Here is a 23730-nt window from a genome sequence, read left to right on the forward strand (position 1 = left end):
ACCTCCTCACTTCTGCATCCCAAGTAGCCTCACCAGCTTGCATCCGATCTGCAGCCTCACTCGGCGCACCTGGAGCAGCCTGTGACGCTGTTCCGCCTTCCAACGTGCTGCGTACCACACCCACATGCAGGCCAGCATTCTTACTCGCACTGTCCCATTCCCCACCTGTCATCTAAAGCGACAGTCCTTCCCCAGAGTTTATGCAGGTAAACTCCCTGGACGTTTCGCCTCTCGGATCTCTTTCTTCGCGCATCCGTTCTTGCTGAACCCGGCCAACTGAAACATGCCGCCTCAGCATGATACGTGGGCGTCACGACTTCATTGTACTTCAAAGACCAGGAATTTGGGGCTTCAGTAATCATCGAATCGACTAACTGTAAAGGGGCTGCATGGCCATGGCTCGGTCATACCCACCATAGCGTGAGTGACTCCTTGGATATCTCCACACCTGGCTGTCGTCGTTCTCCACGAGCTCGCGACTCGCTACCAGTCAAAGTGTCCTTGTGTAACCACCACGCTGGTAAATTTCCACCAAGTGACAAGATGAACATTGCCAAACACGTCCAATGATATCCCGTTGATCACAACTTACGCGCTCTTGAAGTGTTCGTAACGTCCTTGCCCAGATACATCATATTGTACACGAAGACACCTGGGCAAACACGTCACATGAACGATCACGTGCGATAGCGCTTATCGCCCACGCCACCTGAGCTGGCAGTCACGGCTGCCGACAACCACAGACAATTTCTTTCAGTCGTACCAGCACCTTGAATTACTCACTGCAGACTAGTTGCGACCCTTCGAGCGTGGGGACATGCTGTATTCCTTCAGGCTACGTTTTCACCAGCAAATGCGAGCTTCTTTGTCGCCTCACCATTCGTTCCACCCATTGCGAGCATCATGACAAAAGCGGTCGAACACACGGGGCAATTTCACCCGACAAAGAGTCAAGCTTGCGATCGATGCTTGTCCGTATGGCCCAGAGTACCGTACCAAGAAGAAGGCGCGGATATCTTTAGAATTGAAGAAAGCGCGGAGGCCTTATCGACGTCAGCTTGTGAAGTATGCCAGGTACTTGGAACAGCGCTGCAGAAACATAAAGAGTGGAAGTCCGGTACGACAAGGCCCATGTTGCGTTGGGCACGGTGGCTAGGCCATTCAGGCAGGGCCGTCTTTCATTACCCTGACGGCACCAAGGAGGGGGATTATCGTATAACCGGAATGGTCAAGGTATGGTATCCGGAGCCTTCCATCGCTGATGATTGGAAGAGTGTGGAGACAGAGGATGGACGCATCGACTTTAATGCGATCAGGGGTTGGCTTGACGAGTGTTGCAAGTCGCACATTCGATGCAGGCTCAGTATTGAACAAGAACCTTACAATCTTAAAGTCATTGACTGCGCGGAAAGATCGGTCATCGCGGCGCCAGTAGGATGTCAGTATCTGGCTTTGTCGTACGTATGGGGCGGGGTGTTCTGCAACACAGACACGAGTGCTAGCCATCTGCCTCGCGAGCTGCCTCGTACTATTGAGGATAGCATGAAAGCTACACTACTTCTCGGATATAAGTATCTCTGGGTTGAGTAAGTTGTGTCCCTCTGATCCTGGACGGCAACTGAGCTAATATGTTATTGGATGTGCAGCGCTTTTGTAAGTACCCATATGATACATCAACTTTGCTAATCAAGAGGTCAGTGTATACAGCAAGATGATGCAGAAGACAAGCATCGTCAAATCCAACAAATGGATTCGATATACACCTCGGCAGAGCTCACTCTGATTGCAGCAGCAGGCGATGACTCCTCATACGGCCTACCGGGTGTAAGTAAGGAACGAAGAGTGAGGTATCGAGACGCTGCAGTTGGCGATATGTGCGTATCCTATGTTCCACCCACGGTCCATCGCATTGTAAATCGCTCTCGATGGTCCACACGGGGATGGACATTCCAAGAAGGCTACCTTTCACGAAGGCGGCTGTACTTCACTGAGAGTGCAGTCTTGTTCATTTGTAACCAGCTACAAGAGCACGAAGGCTTCCAGCGTTGCGCATCTGAGTCTGATGTGTTTATGCTCGAAGGCACATTGAATCCTCGAGCTCTAGGGGCCAGAAGCGATGGAGCTAGCGGGCACCACAAGGTTATGCGATTGATCGAACGTTACTCAGCTCGCGAACTCAGCTTCGACTATGATGCTCTCAATGCAATACTGGGCGTTCTGAACTACCACCGCGCAGAGGATCAACCCAATGATACCATATGGGGCATACCGTACCGTTTAGCGCAGGCTGAGCAGCGTATCATTTGTATCAGTTGGAGGCACGCTTCAACCGCCATCAGACGACCAGAATATCCCAGTTGGTCACCACTGGGCTGGAATGGGTCCATCGAATTCGCAGCTGATCTTCACCAATTTGAAATATCCGAGAAGGATGCTAGTAGCATCTCTGATCATGTTCAGAATGGGATCGGAAACCGGCACTTCGGGGAGAGCCCGCGGTACTTACGTATCACCGTCAAACTCCACCGATTACCTGTGGTCAGTATAATACGGGCAGGTGAAGTCGATCGGTGGGATACAGATTTTACTGAGTGGCCACGAGCATTTCTAGTATTGCCCATCGGCAGCGCTACGGAAGATGAGGCAGACATCAAACTTTACATGCACGTGTTATGGGACACAGAACCCCCTGACGACTATGACTGCACCCAAACAATATGCGCGATCATACACGATAAAGATCTCAGATTCTTGTCGATGATGGTACTCCGCGACCACGGAACTCATTACGAACGCATAGGGTTTGCCATGACTGAACTCTCGATCCATGACTACATGATCAAGATAGGAGAAGGGTTCGACGTTTTGGATTCCAGTACCAATGGTATCCAGACTCTGAGGGCTAAGGACATGCCGGGCTTCTTATGGAGTAGCTTGCAGGATGGCCATGAAGAGTATTTAGCCTGGATACGTGACGCGGAGCCGGTGACCATCACCCTGGGCTAAAGACGAGTTGAAAATCAAGTCCAGGCATCATAGCAACGACCTTTACCTGGAACGTATGGTAGTCTCAGAACTCCGTCAACGACAACTCATACGCTTCAAGCTAGCAAGCTGAACCTTTCAGTTCCTACACTGACTCGATTGGAATCACGCTGCTTACCAATGTCGGCTTCAGATTGAAATGAATTCGCAGCTACGACGTCAGCACGGCCTATCTACGAAAGCTTTGTCTAACCAAGAGCGATTCTTCTCATGGTAACACCCTATGGATCAAAACAAGCAAATCACAACTATTCTACCTACGGTAGAAGAGTTCATCGACGACATTCTCTAAATCGACTTCACCGACGCCAACTTCCTGCAGACTTTGTACATCAAACCAATAACAACATCAATTCAACCGTACATACCAATGGGCCGCCCCAAGAAGTGGCGGTACCAACCAAGTCACCATCTCATCAACGTACTTGTCGAAGATGGCTCGGCAGAGAGGACTGCATCGAGCTCACAGGAAGAGACTAAGGAGTCAAGCACGGCTGTCCAGGATCGCAAAGAACATGCCGAAATCGCCTGAGCGACCACACCACAGGCGAGAAGGAAGTGAATGCGGAGAAGGAGAAAGAATAGAACACAACAACGTCATGCATAAGTCTATGATATGGAGGCAGGGAGTAAATGATAATGAGGGTTAACATGGACTAGCTTTGGGCGTGGCTTCATACCATGAACAAAGCCATGCGTGTGCGCTGTAGCTCATGTGGTTCACAGGACATGCATAGCAGACAATTCCACAAGGTACCTCCTTTACCATTGCGTCTCATGTCTCATTCATTTCAGCAGTAACAATAACCCAGTGTTGAACTCTACTTTTCCAGCCAATGTATGCACACCCCCAAATCATACGCCGTGCGAAAGCCTTCTACCCATACTTTTAAGGTCCCTTATATGCGGCAGCGAACCCAACATATCATCCCTCGTATCGTTCTTGTGTTGTTCAACGAGGTCAGTCTCCTCTGTCTGCTCCGCCGGCTCCATCCGCTCTTCTCCGCGACCGTGAAAGGGGCTGTCCGCCTAGTACAGGACCCTGGTACGGATACACGCTGCGTTATGTTAGCCATCTTCTCAAGCAAAAGTGTGATATGGTGTGAAAGTGTAAACTTACAAGAAAGCTCCTCCAAACTCGTGAACAAATCCCTAATCTCACCCTCCTTAACCTCACTGATATCCGCCATGAGATACGCAACCTCGCCTCTCGAATCCGACATCTGCTTCTCGATATTGTGGTGAAGCAGGATACCGTTGACCTGCCTCAGCACACCAGGCACGTTCTTATGGATGTAAATAACACGCATGCAGTCGGGCTGATCGAGCGTCAAGCTACGCAGATTGACTTCAGGCAGGTTGACGGCGCCGAGAGTGGTGCCCTCGTTGACGTAGCGGACGAGTGCTGTGCTGACTTCGACACCGATGGCGGATTGCGCTTCTTCTGTGCTGCCGCCAATGTGAGGGGTCAGGATGATGTTCTTTAGGCCGACGAGGTCCTTGGTCCACGCGTTGAGATCGGAGCTGAAGTAGTCGCCGTTGCCGGCGGGTTCGTTGGGGAAGACGTCGATGGCGGCGCCGGCGAGTTTGCCAGAGCGGCTGGCTTCGATCATGGCGGGGATGTCGACGACGGTGCCGCGCGCGTTGTTGATGAGGTAGCTGCCGTCCTTCATCTTTGCGAATTGCTCGGCGCCGATCAGGTTCTTGGTCTCAGAGGTCGCGGGGACGTGGAGGGAGACGAAGTCGGCTTGGGCGAGAAGGTCGTCCAAGGATGCTACTTGTCGCGCTGTTCCCAGACCCATGGTGGTCAGGACGTCGTAGTAGATGACGCTCATGCCCATGGATTCGGCCAGCACGCTCAGCTGGCTACCAATGTGTCCGTATCCGACTATGCCCAGCGTCTTGCCGCGGATCTCCCAGCAGCCCTTGCTGACCTTGTTCCATGTGCCATTGTGTAGTTCCATGGAGCGGTCGGCGAGCTGGCGGGCGAGGGCGATGATCTCCGAGATGACGAGTTCGGCGACGGAGCGCGAATTGCTGAAGGGCGAGTTGAAGACGGCGATACCCTGGCTGGCGGCGGTCTGGAGGTCGACCTGGTTCGTTCCGATGCAGAAGCAGCCGATGACGATTAGGTTCTTTGCCTCCTCCAGCACCTTCTTGGTGAGCTTCGTCTTTGAGCGAATGCCAATGACGTGCACATCGCGGATCTTCTCAATCAGCTGGTCTTCTGCCAGACTGGCCTTGATCGCCTCGACCTGGTAGCCCTGGCCGCGCAGGATATCGACACCAGCCTCGTTGACATTTTCGAGGAGCAGGACCTTGATGTCCTTGGTATCGAACGGTTTCAGTTGCTTGGCGAGTTGTTGCGCGTGCGCGCTGTTGTTGGCCTGATTGCTGAAGCTGCCAGTCGGCGGTTGGCGGAATGTGGAGGGCGGGCTGTGGAAGGAGAGGTTTGGGCTGGTGCTGAGGTTGAGGCTGTTGGACACTTGGCGTGCGAGTTGGCTGATGCCGCTGCCGGCAATGTCCTGTGCGGGAGTCATGGTGGGTGCGCGGAGGTTGTTGCGGAGGTGGCTCGGAGGAGGGATGCGACAACTCAATCTGGCTGTCTGATCCGGACGATGCTGGAGGAATCTAGACTATTAATACGCAGTGACTCTTGACAACAGCTACCAAACTGTGAAATGCTCAACGAATCACAGGGTAATCGCAAGGCAGGTTTTAGGATGTTGCGGCAAAGTATGACTGGCGGCTGCAATGGATAGCAACAATACACGCACAGGAGATGCTCCCCACTTTTTGCGAGTACTTGATGACTGGTTGCGTCTAATTTTGCCTACAGTGACACCTACAATTGACTCAATCGATGTCGTCTGACGCGACGCCTCTCAAAAATTTCTCATAACGCCGATGATGCCATCCCGCTCTGGCCCTGGACCCCACCAAGCATACCTAGCTTACCAGCCTCCGCTTTCGGAAGTCTAACGTGCTGGCCGGAACAAAGTGATCAACAGCGGCCGATTCACCATCACACATGCATAATTAAGAGTTGTACGACATGCAAATGCCGTTGTATTCATTATCTATTGGCTTGAGTGCACCTAAGCTGCTCAACCCTCCCAAAAATGTATTCTTCGTCACCCCGAGCAGACCTCACCCGAGGCGCTTTCTAAGTGTAGTCACCATCTACAACTTCTGCTCGTTCATGGGCCACTGGTATCCTAGAATCGAGTTAGTCTTTGGGTTCAATGTCCTGCAGAGGTGAGGTCCTACCTGCTGCGTCGCTGAACTTGTATCCGTAAGAAGAAGTGAAGTCATCCAATACGGCAGGGCCGCGGGAGCCTGATAATAGTTAGCCAGTATTCGCTTGTGTTCTCGGCCTACTACGAACCATATGGGTACTCCATAGGAATGATCTCCTTGTTGTCATCAAGGTAGTGAAGAAGAGGTGTGAAGATCCTCCAGCTAGCGTCGAGCTCGTCGTCACGAACGAAGTTGGAGTGGTCTCCCTTCAGCGCATCGAGAATGAGCGACTCGTATGCCTCGGGGATCTTCAGGTCGGAGAATCGCCGTCTGTAGGTAAGGTCGAGTTCTGTGACGACAGTCTGCATGCTGAGACCGGGCAGCTTGGAGTTCATCTTAATGTAAACACTCTCGTTGGGCTGCACACGGATGACGAGCTCGTTTCGCGGGATATCCTTGAAGATGCCAGAGGTGACATCCTTGAACTGGATGCGGACCTCCGTCTTCTGCTCGTTCAGGGCCTTTCCTGCCTTCAGGATGAAGGGCACGCCGTCCCATCGCTCGTTCTTGATGTAGGCGACCATGGACGCGAAAGTGGGGCATCGCGAGTCCTTGGGGACTGTGTCGTCCTCCTTGTAGCCTGGCTTTTGACCGTCCAGTGACTTTCCGTACTGTCCGATTATAACGTTCTTGGGCTCGATCGAGGCCATACCACGGAGGACGCGGACCTTTTCGTCGCGGATGTCTTCGGCGGAGAAGGAGATGGGGCGCTCCATAGCGAGGAGGGTAAGAACTTGGAGCAAATCTGTAATCGTTAGTCAATCCTCATACCAACCATCAGTCTTCGCTTACGGTTCTGCATAACATCACGGATGATGCCAAACTCGTCAAAGTAACCTCCACGGCCTTCGGTTCCGAAAGGCTCCTTGAAGGTGATCTGAACGTTGTCGATGTGGTTCCTGTTCCAGGTTGCGCCGAAGAACTCGTTACCGAATCGGAGAATGAGGATGTTCTTGACCATCTCCTTACCCAGGTAGTGGTCAATTCGGTAAAGCTCATCTTCGGTCCAGTCGGGAGCCAACGCCTTCTGCAGCTCTCTTGAACTTGGGAGGTCCTTGCCGAATGGCTTCTCGACCTGTGCAACAGCGGTTAGCTGCGTGTGTCCGGAGAGTTGCACAAGAGCGACTTACGATGACGCGAGAAATGCCGTTCTTGGGGTAGCAGTTGCGCTTCAGGTGCTGAGAGACTGTGATGAAGACGCTGGGAGGGAGAGCCATGTAGAATATCCTGTTGTTCTCCTTGCGGCCCTTCTCGATCTCCTGCATGTGCTTCTCAAGTCCGACGAAGGATTCGTCCTGGTCGTACTGGCCAGAGACGTACGAGCAGAACTCGCAGAATTCGTCCAACTGCTTCTCTAGTTCTTTTGTGGGGGTCTTGATGTACGACTTGACGCGCTTGAGGTACTCCTCGCGGTCCATCTTTGTGCGTGCATATCCGACGATGTGGATGTTCTTGGGGAGGAAGTTGTTTCGGTGCTGTGCTGGTGGTCAGAGAATGCGCATGTCGATCTGTATCGTGCAACCTACGAGGCCGAAGAGGGCTGGGAACTGGCATGACGTTAGTCTGATGTTTGCTTGCATGCTTGCTTCTTTACGTACGGTCTTCTTCTTCGCGAGGTCACCGGAGGCGCCCAAAACAACAATGATGGTGTTGTCCTTGAGCTCCATGTTTCTATCGCGAGATCTGGTTAGCTGGGGTGCTCAAAATGCTAAAGGGCTTGATCGGTTTCGCGCATCGACCAACCCCTCCGCCGAGGAGCGCGAGGCGCTTGAGCAGAAAACAACGGCCGGATAAATTGATGACATATTCAGACGGCTCGTAAAAGGCTGTATAAGATCGATCAGGGGCGGTGAGGGCGACCTACCCGGCATTGACCTCCTCATGCTTGGGCTGGATAACTGTGTCCGCCATTGTGTTGATGTGTGATGTAAACGCTTTTGGGGAGGAGCGGGCGCAAGGTTACAGCTCAATTAAGGGCTGCAGTGGGTGAGGGCAATAGGGTAACACAAGAGATCTCGAAGTAAGGGCGGAAGCTACGGATAGGACGTGGATGTGTGAGGAAAAGTCCTATGTAGTGGGGTTATCGGAGCTGCTCTAGCGGTTTCGCGTGGTGGTGACGTTGGTTAGCTTTAATTTGCCGCTCGAACGCCGGTGGTAGGGTCTCAGACAGGAATGCTTCACAGAAACACACGGCGCGGACTGACGTCTTTAAAAAGGCATCGATAAACAACTAGGTCATTCCTCAAGCATCACTAAGCGGCCGTACGTCTTGCAAAGCTTCTCCGGCACCAGTCAAAACCCTTGAAGCCAGCCGGAGGAGACCTTGCTAAAGCCGTACCTAGGGATTCGCGGACAACCCCACCATCGCCATGCATTGCGCGTGGAACGGCTTCGTCCACGCTCGGCTGGGAAGGGATAGACTTTGAGGCTCTTAAACTTTGTTTCTCATTCTATAAGTATGTCCAAAGACTGTGGTCGCGTCTCACAACCGTCACAGCGCGCGAGGCACGCCCAGCTCGCGGACGGCTACCCCGCTGCGAGGTTGCCCGAGTCCGGACGATGTGTAAATTCTATTAGAGTGTACACAAGCATTGGCCGTCTCAGTGTCGCGGGCTGGTACTTGGGTGTGTCAAATCCTCCGGCCCCTCTTTGAGTATACCGAGCGGCCAGCACTGGTAGGTAAGCTAGCAGCCTGGTGGGGCCCGTCGCAATTGAAGACTTGCAGCCATGTTGGCGTGCTGGCTTCCCAACAATGGACTTTACGTGACGTGTGAGCGCGGGAGACGTGATGGCGACGTGAGAATTTTGCCGTTGGCTATTTGGGTTCTCCCAGGCCGTGACATGATGAGTGAACCACACCTGGCCTGGCCGGACCGATGACGCATGGTCCTCAGGGCGACGTGCGACACGCGAAGGCTGGTCAGTCAGACGATGGAACATGCCCAGACGGATTGCTAGACTGATAGTGAACCGCCATGCTTACACATCCGCTGCAAGAGAAAGCCCGAACGAGCAAGAGGGGGCTGGGACGAGCATAAGCGTTGCCGCGGAACGTCGGGAGGAGTTGTGCCTTCATCGATGACCCTACATAATATGACCATGCTGAAAACGTGAATTTGAGCGCATCTGTTCCAAAGGTATTGCCAGTCGTCTGACTGCTTCTATTGTCAAGGAATGGTGATGCGAGTGCGGAAGTGCAGACACATCCATACTTTGACCTACATGCGCCGCAGTGTCTTTGCTATCAAAATCTCAATGTGCATCCATGACACCCAATTGATCAGAAGTCTCAGTAATACCAAAACCCATATTCCAAGATTGCAGTGTTGGTGTTCTTCGCGACTGCCTGCGGCGAGGCAACGGCAGCGTTACGCCACACAAGCAGTGGCTGGTGTGGCGCTAGTAAGCGAGAACGCCCCACTGGACATGAAGCAATTCGTCTTTCTCTTTGGCAACGACGACTTCTCTGTACTAACGACAGCATCAACCCCGACCCAGACGTCCCCTTCACCCCCCCCGAGGCCGCCCAAAAAATTCGCCATGTCTGCCGACAACAAGTCCCACCGCCTTTACGTCAAGGGCAAGCACATCAGCTACCAGCGCGGCAAGGTTTGTGCGCACCGAATTCGCGTATTGACGCTCCCCTTCTGACGATGAACCGCAGAGGAACACCAACCCCGGAACCTCTCTGCTCAAGCTCGAGGGCGTCGACGATGTCAAGGCAGCTCAGTGGTGTACGTCTCCGCGCTCCCGCGTGTCCCCCCGACGCTCGAATTTTGATAGCTAACGTACCTCCGACAGACGCTGGCAAGAGGGTAGCCTACGTCTACCGCGCACAACGGGCGATCCAAGGCTCCAAGATCCGTGTCATCTGGGTACGAATTCCCATCCTACCGCCCGTATTCCACCAAAAAGACAAAAAAGCTAACCCAAACAACAGGGCAAGGTCACCCGCCCCCACGGCAACTCCGGCGTCGTCCGCGCCAAGTTCAAGAACAACCTGCCTCCCAAGTCCTTCGGTGCCTCCGTCCGCGTCATGCTGTACCCTTCTTCGATATAAGCTTCTCCGACACACGCATTTTTTGGCGAGAACGGGAATGAAAGCGGTCGAAAAATAAGGCAATGGTAGTTGATGGATCACCTCAGGCGCAATATTATACCGGGCACGGAAGTCAGATTCGAGAACAATTCAGTTATCTTTTGGGGAGACACACATGCACAGTCTTTCCCATACACAACGGCAACTTGTTCGGGCTGGGTGCGACGGTGTGAATGTTGATGTCCTGAAAGTCCATATAACAATGGCACTTTTCTTCAATCAAGATTCCTGACAAGATCAATCATACATGTTCAAAGTCATTGGGTGCATTGGCGTGATGTCGTGGAGATGGGGTTGTTGCGAAAGCTCGAAACGTGCAACGACGTCCTGCTAACTGTGTAGACTATTATCCGTAACGCTGCTACAAGCCCTACCCACCCGTCGCGCGATCGCTATACCATTCGTCAACGACAACCTTGGTCGCATGACTACAGACGATGACAAATGATACAAAACCGCATAAGGCCTATCGATACCTGACTAGTCAGGGTCTACGTGATCGAGCTCTCGAACACCACCTATTCTGGCATGTCAAGAGCACGCGACACGTCACGATAGCATAAGAAGAAGACTTGAGTTTCATCGTATTGCACTACACCCTGGGTATCTGCTATCATTCCATCATAACTTCATAAGGCAATTGACATGTCGCGAGTTGCCGCTCGATCACATGATGCTACTATGACCTTTATATCCTCCATGTATTCGCTATCCTCTTGCCGTGAACTTGTGTACCCATGTCCTCCTTCTGCTGCCCGGGTTGTTAATCTATCGTTTCCATGGTGGTGGGTAGAACGACGAGTAGGGACTCCGACCATCCCATCCTACTGGTGGCTGGCTCCATGGATCATCGCCCTGATCGGGATGCTGTGCTACGCTGCTGGACTGACCTCCTGGTTGGGTGTCTGGCAGTCCATGCAGAACGGCCGACTCTCCCGGTTGTGCGTCTTGTAGAGCGTCGTACTGACCAGAGTTATCTCGTCCTGGTTGCGTGGCTGGCAGATCCTCGTCTTGAATGGAGTGAACTCCTGGTCCCGTGGCTGGCGGCTCATCCTGACTAGAAGGCTCTCCCGGTTGCGTGCCTGGTGAACCACCCTGACTAAGCCGCTCGCCTGGTTGAAAGTCTTTCAGTTCTCCATCTTCTTCCTCTTCTTCCTCACTGTCCTTGCATTCTCCTGTCATCCTCCAGTTCGGACCAGAAACGTTAGATCCAAACGACTCATCCACACGCTGTGGCTGGGCTGACGGCGGCGGCGATTGCTCAGAACCCATCACACCCATTGCCGGTGGCGGAGGATCTGAGCGCGCAGGATCAACCCTGAAACTCACGTTGGCGAGATCCGAAATGGAAATATCGTTGCGACGGTGAGCTCCAGACTCGGCACGGAGGGTAGCCAGGAAAGCTGGTCGAGCGAAAGGAGGACTGCTCTGTTTGGGCGCCGGTTGGAACACGGGAAAGGACTGCGATACTGCCTGTGCATTGCTCATACCTCGCATTGGCGCCATCGCATTCAAGCCGGCTGCAAACGCGCTGTTGTCTTTGAGCTTGGGTGCCGGCGAGTCCTTCTGTTTCGCCTTGTCACTAGCAGCCGGTGTCACTCCACCACCATCTTCATTATCTGACTCGTCTACTTCATTATCCGGCTTATCACTCTGCTCACGGAAGGTGTGGTGGAAGTTGAGACCGAAGATACCCGAATCTCGAGGCGCATCGTCTTCCTCCACATGCTTCAACCATTCTTCTGCTTGCTTGTAGTCGTCGTCCAGGTTGACTTCGTCATCGGATACGATAGTGAATGTTCCCTGTTCAATTGCTGAGATAGCAGGCGGGCTGGAAAGGACGTTGGTGTTTACTCCGTTGTTTCGTGTGAAGAACGACGTGTCGGGCACGTGTGAGATTTGAGGGAGCGGTTCACCAGATGAAAACTGGCGTTCCAAGTTGGCAATGGTTTTGTCCAGATCACGGTCCGTCAACGAGACTGTAGGCCGAGGCTCCTCCGCTGGCGGGGCATTGGGCTGATGGGAGTCTTGGATACCGGGAAGAAGATGTGGACGCTTCGCGGCCTGTATGGCTGTGCCCGATACTTCGTTGTCTGCATCGCGTTTACCTAGAGGTCGAGCCCTAGCACGAGCACGCTTGCGAGTCTCCAGCGTCTGAGAGAGGCGAGCACGATCAACATGCGGCGACAAAACCTGAAGCGACTTCACCGATTGCGATGCCGACTTTTTCAACTGACCCTTCGCAGGCAGAATGGGTCGCTTGTCCACTTCCATTGCCTCATCAATTTCCCTTCCAGTTTTGAAGTTTGACCAGTGACCAGAGCGCTCATAGGACTCACTACCGTGTGGCATCGTGGGCAACATCTTCATACCGCCAAAATAAGTAGACAGAAATGCACCAGCACTCTCGTAGTCGTGGGCAATTTCGGGTGCATGGAAGTTGAACTGGGCGCCTTTGCGAGTGACAGATGCCCAGGGAAGAAGGCCAGTGTGAGCAAGGACGACGCGCTGTATAACCCGGCTGAAGTCTGCTGGATCATATGGAGGGAAGTCTTGCGTATGATTATAGTCCTCGGCTGTCAGTCCTAGTTGCTTTGCAAAGTCCGACAACAAGGACAGGGTGGTGTAATGACCCTCTAGCTTGGGCTCTCCGCGTACCTCTACCCAGTCATGACAATCTGTGTCGCCCTCATTGATGCAGGCGACAAGGCGGCCAGGAGTTGCTAGGCGATGTAGTTGGGTCAGATTGAACATTCGTGAAGGCCGGTGATACCAGATCTTGTGCACCTCTTCGATGTTTGTAGTAGGCTGGGTCTTGATCTCACTGGTCAAACGCGTGAATGTGGCGTGTAGGACCTCCGGCATGGTACCCAGACCCACAAGAGCACCTCGAAGCTTCTTGATATCTGCAAACACAATTACTCCGTGCTGGGGTGCGACGAGGCGCTCGTACTGTTCAACAATCGCGTGACGCCACTCTGGGTAGGCTTCGCAATAGCTCGCTAGCCAGTGCAGGAAGCAACGCTCTTCGAAGCCACCCTCGACCTGTGTCAATGGCACTGTTCGCTTGACTGCGAAGGTCTGCCAGGGTTCTTCCACCTCGCCGGCAAGTTGTTGGATCTCGGTGCACACATCCCGCGGCGGCAGGTCCCATTGATTGTGGTAGAGTTTCGTAGCCAGGCCGTCTAGGTATGGATGCCCCAGAGTCAATATCATATGCTGCTCTTCGCCGATCTTTGGAAATGGATGCAGGAGCGACCACTCATGCTCAATCTTTTTGATCATATCAGAGCGGCATAGCCCCACCTCACGGCGGGTCGCATTGTGAATCTGGGCGTTTCGAGCAGAATACCAGGCGTCTTGCTTGTCTTGCACCAATTTGAGCATCTTCTTGCCCTTTTCAGACTCTCGCGACTCGCCTTTCGGTCCGAAGAAGTCGGCGACGACGCGCTCCATGAGAGCGGATTCTTGGCGAGCAACCTCGGTCTTCTTCGCCATGAAGGCTTCGCCGAAGGCATCTTTCGGTGGTGCCTTCCGCAGTTGCCAGATATCGCAGCAGCTCTCGACAATCTCCATCGCGGCGCAACCGTCCTCGATCATCTTCTCCAGAGGTTCAGGCATGCCAGCAGGAAACGACGTTGCCCTTGTGTAGTCGACTAAGAGCACAGCTCCGGGCTTGTAGTCTCCTAGGCGGAGTAAAACACCCTCTTTAGTGACGTTTCCGTGAACGATCTTGTGGAAATGCAAGAAGGCGAGGGCTGAGAACAGTCGTCGCAGGAGCTTCGAGGCGATTGTGAAGCGCACGCGCGGATGTTGCTTCTTGATGTCCTCATCGAAGGCCGCGTATGTTTTGAAGCCCTCATGCGTCTCGGTAATGACAGCGGGGATGTGGTTAATGTCGAGCGACTGCAAGTAACGAACGACAGATACATCGACTTTAGCCTTGCCGAACTTGAGGAACTCAGCATCCCGAAGTTCGCGGCGGTTTCCCGCACGGCGGAAGAATTTCGCTGTCTCGATCTTGCCTGTGAAGCGCTCGAGAACCCGGCAGGTGTTCACGGAGACTTGTTCAGAGAGCGGCAGATAGCGAGTTTGCGCCCAAGCTTCGGGGCGATGAGTGACGTCTTGTAGCTGGGGATGCAGCTCTGAAGGCAAGAATGTATCCATCGCGTAGAGTTCTCGTACCGCCTTTAACATGAAGATGTCGACTCGCAAGCCATTGACGAAGATGTGGTTGACTAAGTTCTGCCGCAGATAGATCGCTTGCGGAAACTGGTTTTGTGCATGCGGATCGCTGAATTGGATGGGCGCACCGTTCACCTCCGTGATAGTCTCAGAAGCGGACTGCAATCGCCAGCTGCCGTTCTTCCAAACTGGTACGATTCCGAACAGAAGCAGGCTGGCCCCATCGTCAGGGAGGTACACATCGCAAGCCGGAGGCTGCGGGCTCTCGAGGTTGGACAGGCCTATGGTGTAGCAGGGTTGACCTTGGACGAGATGAAGAAAGACGTGGCAGCCGTCTAAGGACCACTCGCCGCCGGCTCGTGGAGACCTCAAACGCGACTTCCTATAGGCTGTGTTGTGATTTGCGTGGAAAGCTTTGGGGTCGTGAACTGTGATGATTCCGACGACGCTATGTGGAGAGAGCCCGTCTGGGATAGGAGGATGGCGCGCGTCAATAGGCTCGTCTTCTTGCATATCTGACATGTTCGCAATTGGTGTATATAGCCAGAAAGGGCGCCAGGTGTGTGTGGCGGGGGACGGTTGGAGCACGGCTTATAAGGCACAGTGGTTGTCGTGTACGGTGTAGTGAAGCGCCAGAACTGAGGGCTGTAGCTCGTCGAGAGTTCGTTCAGTATTGCCCCTGTGTGCGGGGTCAGCACGAACGGCTACGCCCTCGTGGGAGTCTTTTGGTCACTAGATAAAGCCTGCGTCAGGTTTGTTCGACTATACCACTCTGTGCATGCACCAGCGACAGTGACTCACGTCGAGAGTCCGCGGGATATTGCCTAAGTGAGCGGGGTCGGCACGACAACTCAACCCTCGAGTGAGCCTGCTGATCAACAGGCAGGCGTAGGCCGGACTGGTTATCCTATACCACACTATAGGTGCACCAGCGACAGTGACCATTACCGACAGCGGATCGATCATGAGGTCTATCCCCTCAATGGCCGCGAACGGCCCTGAGCCATGACCAAGTATCTGAGAGCCCAGAACAACGACGTAATTCACCTCTGGAACTTAGTCCCAGCTGCAGTGAAATGGTCAAACCAGTCTCTCCTTTCCGGGAAGCCGTACAGGCCTAGCAGACTGGGTTTGCCTGGCTGGGCTTTGTTGTTGATTGTGATGATGTATCTAGTGATCAGTCAGCTCAGCAACGTCATGGGTAGACACCAGACTTACACGACTGAGCCCCTTGCTATCTGGTCGAGCATGGTAGCCTTCTGAAACTGGTATGCGTCTGTGGGAAGGGACAGATCCATGTCAGCGACCGCGATAGGTGGGTCCGTTATCAGAACCTCATCCCCTTTGCTCTTCTTAGCTTTACCCCATATGAAGTAGTTATCGAGCAACATGGCGTGTACTGGAACCCAAGGTCCCTGGCTCTTGAACTTCATTGCCATACCGCCTTGGTGAATAACGCGACGGGTCGGCTCATGCAGGCGTAGTTGCGCAAACGTCAGTGCATCTGTGCGGATACGCCTCTGGAGATTCTGTACATCTTCACGAGCCTGAGCTTCATCTAGTAAGGTTGTGATGGATGTTTTCAGCCAAGTGACGGCCTGTAGAGCACGTCGTAAACGTATAGCCTCCTGATTTGCTATCGGGTCAACGAGGGACTCCGCGATGCTGACAAGTCTCTGCAGGCTTTCAATATAACTCTGCATCTGTACCTGAGGAAGCTCCAGATAGTCTTGCCAGCTCTTACCAAAATAAGCGATGCTCAGACCAAGTGTGTTGACAAAAGGTGTAAACTTCGGGTCCAAGTTCTGTGTCGTTCGTAGTGAGGAGGCCGCATGCGGCATCTTGCGACAGTATTCTCGATACAATTGTTGACTCTTATCTACCCAGATATCAATCATGTATGGATTGCAGAGGGCGTTAGTACTGCCAGCGAGATCACGGTCCATCGCCTGGAGCAGATACTGCTGATGAAGTGTCGCAAGTTGCTCGCCGATGAGGATAGCATCCACATGCTTCTCAAGGACTGGCCATTGCTTTATGATATTATCGTAGAACATTCGCTTCAGTCTCATTATGCGGTCAATAAACTTCCTCTCGGCTTCGGCCAGCGACATCCAGATACTGTGCATTTCGACATTGTACAAGGGCAACGATGCCCCAGCTGCTGCAACTTCGTCCATACCACGCGCGGTGTTACCTTGAGCGTTGTGAAATGGCTTATGCATGAAGGGCAGGGGCTTTCGCGAAGGTATGCCGGTCGAATTAGGGCTTAACGGTGGAGTTTCGTACACGGTGTAAGACGATCCCGTGGACGCTTTTGATAAAACCGATGGTACGATGGAGGAAAACATGCTATCGTCAGAAGATACTGAGCGCATCTGGGGCGTTGCGACATGCTGCTCACTTGGGCGGCGAGGAGGCAACGGAGGCGCAGCTTCTGAAATCCCCATTCCGCTGTCTCCACTAAATGATCGCAGCGGCGCCGGAGTCAATGAGCCATAAGGATCATTTGGTAGCGAAGAAGGACTCTTAGACCCTGTGTGGTTGGGAGTCAAGCAAAGTGTCGTGGATGAGGTTTGCGGCATAAAGGAGAGTATGTCGCGTTCGAGGGTATCGAACAAATCTGCGTGTTCATTTGTCGTTATGGCCTGAGGGGATGGTCCGCTCTCTGTTTCCGACTTCAGTACACTGGGAGGCGTCGTCTCGAGAGCGATCGAACTGTCTTCTGGTACCGCAGTTCCTGTTTCCTCAGACGCATCAATCTCGTGGCGTGAAGTAGACATGGCCATTGCCATAGCCCTACGATACGCTTTCGAGTTGACGACCTCATCATCGAACGTGAACTCTGTAGCTTTCGCGATGGACTCTACATCGGCCTCGCTGTCGTTCAGACTCTTCTGATCAAACAGCGACTCCGGTACCTTCAGTCTCGGGTGCGACTGCCGCAGGGTCCTCGACCGCTTTACAACCTGATCGAGTGTCACACTATTATCCTCAACCAGCTTCTTGATATCCGCAATTGACTCCATCTGCAATCCTTGTATCAGCAAACTGAGCGCTGACTGCTGGCCACGGATCTGGGTGAGCAGCTCTTTGAAGGTCTCTTCCTTGAACACAAACTTCGCTTTGTCTTTGAACTTCAGGTTATCGTTCTCCGCCTTCACTCTCAAGTCCCGTACCTCCTCTTCTAGGCACCCGTATACAACTCGACACCCCGTAAGCGCACGATCGAAGGTCTCGAGCAGCTGGGGCTTCTCCCGTAGCGCGTCATGTTGTAGGAGGCTTTGGACTTGGGACAATGACGCTGCAATGACCATGGACTCGGAGTATATCGCGGTAATGAGAACCGAGGCATCTTTGTATTTGAGGCGCAAGTCGTAAAGTTCTTTTGCAGACTGGATGCTCTGGGGCAGCGCGACGAGCTATGGTGGTAGTAGGTGCATTAGCTTGGTACCATAAACCTGGGAAACTTCCCGGAGCCTGTTGACGCGCTTAGAAATGGCAGGAACATACAGCACCGATGATACCAGACATGTCCACGCGTGTCTAATGACACCAGGGTAAACAATCAACGCGCGCGAAAGAGAAGACGCAGCATTCCAAGCGATCGCAAATGGTGGGGGTCGAAAGAAGCGTGCTTCAGCTCAGAGCTCAGCTTAGGCATCCATGTTCGCGCCTGCCCAGAATACGGGGGCCCTCTGTGCACAGATCCCCCGCGGCCAGGACATCAATACGTCACGGCTACATTACAGTGTCTACTAGGTAGGCATTGGACTCAGGTCATGCGTTCAGGCAGAGCGCACATGATCACGCCGCCAGATTTTAGAGAAAGTCGGATTACTGACTTGCTGGCTCTTGCGTGTCTCCCGCTGAGCTCGATCATCCCAATAGTATAATACAAGGCAGCGGAGTCAACATAACACACGGCGCCAGCGAATGCCTGTCTACCAAAGGCGCGTTGAGAAGTAACAAAAAATTACCATCCCACCATCAGAATACCCATCAATCATGCTTTCCCTTTCCCATTTCGATCAAAATCCAGGGGTATGTCCAGCTAAAAATGCCAATAGTTCATGCGAAACGGAGGCTCAGAAATGCGAGGAGAAGTCGTAGTTGGTGGCTCTGCAGGATACTACCTTGCAAATACCTTCACTATGCCGTCGCCACCTGCTGAGACGACAAGGCGACCGTCCTGACTCCAAACTACGCTGCACACACCTTCGCCACGCATGATACGATGCGCGGTGATCTCCTGTGTGCAGATGCGCTTGTCAAGGGACCAAAAACGAATGGAAGCGTCGTGGCCAGCGGAGACGGCTTCCCGGCCGTCTTTGCTGAGCGACAACGAAGAAATAGCTGCAGGGTGTGCAAGCATGCTGTATGTACATTGTCCTGTTCTTGATTAGCGAGCATGTATTTCTTGACTTTGCAAAACGTACCTGAGTTGGCATCGAAGAACCGGATGAGATGGTCCTCGTGCCCACTGATTACAACGCCCTCGAGACCGCCATTAGCAGATCCGGTTGGGCCGTGTATACCTTCCTCATCAGGACCACCGCGCCCCGCCTCTTGTGACGAGCCTTCAAGGTATTGGGAACTCGTCACGACTGATGTAATACCCGTCGCTGGAGTGCCGTCATAGGACTCATTACTAGCCATACCAATCAATTCCTCACCAGTCCTCGTGTCGTACACCAATATGGATGCGTCGGAGAATGAGACAACGAAGTTCTCTCCAGTGGGTGACAGCGGGCTGATACAAGTAGGTGAAGGATGCGTGTCGCGCTCGATAGTATGTATCAACGTGTGATGGAATGGTGTCGTAGTAGCAATGCTGGGCTGCGGTGAGGATGGGTGATGCGAGCCAGATGTGACGGAATGTCTTCGGCTACCACCAACACCACGTCGAGATCCCGTCTGCGGTGAGACCAGCTGAGGCGGTGCACTTACAGCCCAGATTTTGATAGTGCCGTCAGCAGACCCAGAAGCAAGTATGACGCGGTCCGGTCCTCCATACTTGCTACTATCCGCGCCAAAGAGATTAGCACAGTTGGTCGGAAGAACGCATACAGTCCAGACAGCATCTGTGTGCCCTTCCAGGGTGGCCTTGGGATCGACTCGGCCTCGTTCCCATACGCGGATCGTAGCGTCTTGACCACCAGAGAATATCCAGCCATCGCCAGAGACTCTTCCGCCCGTAGCGAAATGAGCAGAAGCGGGGCAGGCTGCCAATGATGTCACAGTGCCTTCATGTCCTCGATGTGACCAGAACGGCTGGATGTCGAGATCATTGTTCATGCTGTGCTGGTTTGCGTAACTTGCGGGGATCATCCATCTCTTGATCATGCCATCGTCTCCTGCGGTACAGATCTCGGGTTCACTAGGACTGCCGCCCCCGGTGAAAATGACGGACCGCACTACATCAAGGTGACCGCGGAGTGCGAATCGAACTTTGAAACTTTGCGGGTCGTTCTTTGCTGCTGACTGAGCTACGGCTTGCTGTGCTTTCTGGTCGTTGCTCAATCGCCTAACATGGTCTTTGCTGGCCCTCTTGACTGGTCGTGGTGGTGATTTTGCTGGGATGCTATCCGCTGATGGAAACTCCTCGGTGTCAGGCCGCCTTGGTGGGCCATCCTGAGCTGTTTCCGATGCCGGGTCGAAGATCCAGTCATCTGTATCCTTGTCTTGGTTGGCAGCCTGGCTTGCATCCGACGCGTCATCTCCACGTATCGGTATTTGGCGGCCTTCGTTGTCGAAAGCATGAGTGACCTTCTCAACCTGCTCTTCGGGCACTGAGGAAAAGTGCTGCTGGTTCTGGACCTGGCGTTGATGTCCAGCGAGAAGCTCTTGAGCCATGGCAGCGTTGGACGGAAGTGGTTGTTGCTGTGAAGGCTCTCGTGCCATCTGCGGTGCGTGGTGGATTTGGTGCTGGTTGGCCAAGCTCTGTAGTTCGGACGGGACTGGGACGTTGGGAGGCTGGTGGGTAGGCATCGATGTGCCTGGCATGGTTGGAAGTTGCGACTGCAGCCTCTGGCGATGTTGTTGGAGGTAGATATCTTCCATCGAGGCCTCGCCATGGTTCATGTAGCCGTTGCCGTTTGCGAGCGGCTGCATGTTCTGCTGTTGTTGCGGGGCTTGCGGGGGTGGTGTAAGGAGGTACGTGATCTCTTCGACGCATTTCGTGAGGTAGAGCTTCGACTTCTCTCGTAGATTCTCGCGGTCGGCCTCTGCACGGTCGAGGAACTCCGAGTCAACGTCGAGGAAGGAGTTGTGTTTCTTGTTTTGAGCTTCGCCAGGTTAGTAAGCGTCCGGAATGTGATCTGGCATAAAGTATACGCACGCTTCGTCGAGTTCCTGCCACTCTTCTTGCCCTTGGGGTCCTTGTCGTCTGTTGTGGCCTCGGCGTCACCTCCTGCTGCCTCGCTCTTCTTCTTCCTCTCGTTGGTGAGGGCCTGTTCCAGCATGCGAATGTGCTTGTTCAGCTGGTCGTTGAGCTTCTTCGCACTCCGCACCTCGCCCTCCTGTTTTGCAATCTTGGCCTTCATCTCGGCGCGCTCGATGTCCCAGGCATTCCGTGCACGCTCGTGGTTGTGCCATTCGAGCTGTAGAAATCGCATAACACCTGTGAGGGGGTCAGCCTGCCAGTCTCCCCGCCAGCTCTACGGCATGTCCAGGGGAAGCGCATACCCTGCAATGTGTACTCTGTGCCGGCGGGCGCATTGCCGTCACCCCCTCCGTTGGCACCGCCGCCGTTCATGGCCGAGGGCGACTGCCAGGCCATGACAGAGGTATGCTAGAGCGTCGTCGCGGTGATCGTTGGTGCGTAGAGAGCGTCCAGTGCGGGTTGGCATGCGGCGTCGGGGGTCGGCAACAGCGCGGTCGACGTGTCGGAATCTGGCTCCAGAGCTCGGACCCTGGGGCACCGGACACAGGCAGAGACGCGGATAGTGATTGAGGCTGTAAAAAGACGGGCAGTGGGGATTATGCGCACGCGCAGTAGCTGGTCTCGTCACGGCTGCGGCAGCATCTACACATGTTGTCGCACAGGGGAGGGAGCCATGCAGACGTAGCGCTAGGGCGGGACCTTGACGCACGGACCATCACGACTGGATGCGGGAGCAGTGAGCAACTGTCCATCACTTTGCTACTCCAACCACTTTTGCGGTGCACACTTGAAACTATCTCAAGCTTACCCGTACCGACCACAGTAGCTTGGGATCGGACTCAGACTTACAGCCTTCGCGCAGAGGTGGGCTGGAATTTCATATCGCTTCCAACCTTGGAAGCCATACGTACAAGCGATGAGCTCATATTCCCATCAAACTCACCATCAGTACTGACGAGCAGCCACTGGGTAGGGACTTGGTCTATGATACCTTCACTGTAAGCAATTCCTCCGTCTTGTCTTCTCAACCGTCATCTTCTCCGTCTTCACTCTTGCTACGTCACTGCCTCCCAATCCTGTCTGCAGTGCCACTTGCTGTCAGTCGACCGAGCCCGTGTCGCCTGACAGCACACACTTTCCAAATATTCAAGCGAACCGTGTACACTCTGGTCAGGCCATTGGTTGGTTAGATGGTTATCTCAGAGCCATAACAAATCACTGCCGCCCCGCATAGCGCCGTGCTTCCTGATCACACTTCGGATTCTGCGACATTTTACTGATGTTTATCACAGATTTGATATCTCCCAAGCATTCTCCACATCCTGTATTATCGTACATACTGTCACTTCCAGATCTTGTGGTCGAAAAGCCGCCGCTTTGCCTGAGCGCACGACCGTTGACTAGGCGGCCAAGAACGGTTATATGTTCGATTTCCATCATGTCTCACTCTTAGGTTCAAGCATCAGTCACTCAGACATCATACTCGGCAACTATTCCTCGGCACTCTCGTTGGGTGGCAACGACAAAGCTACGTCTGGTGCACCCGCCCCCACCACCTTACCGTCCAGCATTCCATGAGGCATCGAAAATGCGACAAAATCATTAGATCAGAGTAACTAGTATCTCACAGTATTACCGACGATCTTCATGCATGCCGTCGCACGGTCGGGGACTGGAATGGTGCCTTACCTTGTACATGCCAAGTGGAGCCTTCCCGATTGGTACAAGAACGTAACCTTGTCACAACAGTAGAACCTCTTCCCAGCAAGACCTGACCACATTCACCCCACCTCTCGCCAAACACCACCACCTCGAATCCGCTTCGAACCCCCGGCATCACGGTCGCGCATCTTTATTGATTCCATCGACACCGACATTTAGCCCAAATAAATCACCCGAGATGGCTGGCGGTGGTAAAGGTACGCGCTGACTTTGCGTCGCGCTCCGAAAGGCCTCGAGAGCTAACAGGATGCGCAGGAAAGACAGGTGGCAAGACAGGAGGAAAGGGCGATGCGCAAGTCAAGACTCCCAAGTCGCACTCCGCCAAAGCCGGCCTTCAAGTGAGTAGCTGCCCAATACGCGTCATCATCATTGCACCCCGCGCAATGCTTCGCGTGCAGCACAAAGAAACCACGCGCTAACGTGCCATCTTCACCATAGTTCCCTTGCGGTCGCATAAAGCGCCATCTCCGAAACCTCACGCGACAGAAGACGCGCATCGGCGCCAAAGCCAGCATCTACCTGACCGCCGTTCTCGAATACCTGACCGCCGAAGTTCTCGAACTCGCAGGCAACGCTGCCAAGGACTTGAAGGTCAAGCGCATCACGCCACGCCATCTCCAGCTCGCCATCAGAGGTGACGAGGAACTCGACACACTCATCCGCGCTACCATTGCTTTCGGAGGTGTTTTGCCGCACATCAACCGCGCATTGCTACTCAAGGTGGAGCAAAAGAAGAAGGGCGGTGCCGCAAAGGCTGGCGAGGTATAGGTGGCTGGTTCTCTGGGCAGTACGCGCACGCGCCATCATCGTGGCAAGACGGACCATTTCGCAAGCCAACTATGGCCTAACAAGCGGTCAAACGTCTGTCACATGTATGGATAAGCACGCTCTTTGTTTGGCTTTACTACACATTCTGCCGTCCTCTTGACGGGGACAGCTCATCTTTCTGCTGAAGTACAGGATGTTAGGATACGGTGTTAACTCTCTTTAGTCA

The 23730-nt window shown here is 53.6% G+C and overlaps 5 protein-coding genes across 5 annotated transcripts; 2 read left to right on the forward strand and 3 right to left on the reverse strand.

The window, feature by feature from the left end:
* Positions 1-4074: 4074 nt before the first annotated feature.
* Positions 4075-5585, reverse strand: SER33 (D-3-phosphoglycerate dehydrogenase 2; the record flags this gene model as incomplete). The annotated part of the gene is made up of 2 exons (XM_049336298.1): positions 4075-4103; positions 4166-5585. The coding sequence occupies 2 exons, from the start codon at positions 5583-5585 to the stop codon at positions 4075-4077; spliced, it is 1449 nt and encodes a 482-aa protein (XP_049184622.1).
* A 4300-nt stretch (positions 5586-9885) lies between these two features.
* On the forward strand, positions 9886-10405 carry RPL33B (60S ribosomal protein L33B; the record flags this gene model as incomplete). The annotated part of the gene is made up of 4 exons (XM_049336299.1): positions 9886-9954; positions 10010-10079; positions 10147-10220; positions 10286-10405. 4 exons carry the CDS (start codon positions 9886-9888, stop codon positions 10403-10405), a joined length of 333 nt encoding a protein of 110 aa, XP_049184623.1.
* Positions 10406-11212: 807 nt separating this feature from the next.
* J4E83_009413 (uncharacterized protein) lies at positions 11213-15151 on the reverse strand (the record flags this gene model as incomplete). The annotated part of the gene is made up of 1 exon (XM_049336300.1): positions 11213-15151. The coding sequence occupies one exon, from the start codon at positions 15149-15151 to the stop codon at positions 11213-11215; it is 3939 nt and encodes a 1312-aa protein (XP_049184624.1).
* A 521-nt stretch (positions 15152-15672) lies between these two features.
* On the reverse strand, positions 15673-21410 carry J4E83_009414 (uncharacterized protein; the record flags this gene model as incomplete). Its single annotated transcript, XM_049336301.1, has 6 exons — positions 15673-15799; positions 15848-18051; positions 18777-19021; positions 19069-20916; positions 20970-21251; positions 21317-21410. The coding sequence occupies 6 exons, from the start codon at positions 21408-21410 to the stop codon at positions 15673-15675; spliced, it is 4800 nt and encodes a 1599-aa protein (XP_049184625.1).
* Positions 21411-22914: 1504 nt separating this feature from the next.
* HTZ1 (histone H2A.Z) lies at positions 22915-23504 on the forward strand (the record flags this gene model as incomplete). Its single annotated transcript, XM_049336302.1, has 3 exons — positions 22915-22933; positions 22992-23074; positions 23175-23504. 3 exons carry the CDS (start codon positions 22915-22917, stop codon positions 23502-23504), a joined length of 432 nt encoding a protein of 143 aa, XP_049184626.1.
* Between the last annotated feature and the right edge of the window lie 226 nt (positions 23505-23730).

The sequence above is a fragment of the Alternaria metachromatica genome, assembly GCF_023757995.1.
Source record: "Alternaria metachromatica strain BMP 0045 chromosome Unknown scaffold_32, whole genome shotgun sequence".
Lineage (NCBI taxonomy): Eukaryota > Fungi > Ascomycota > Dothideomycetes > Pleosporales > Pleosporaceae > Alternaria > Alternaria metachromatica.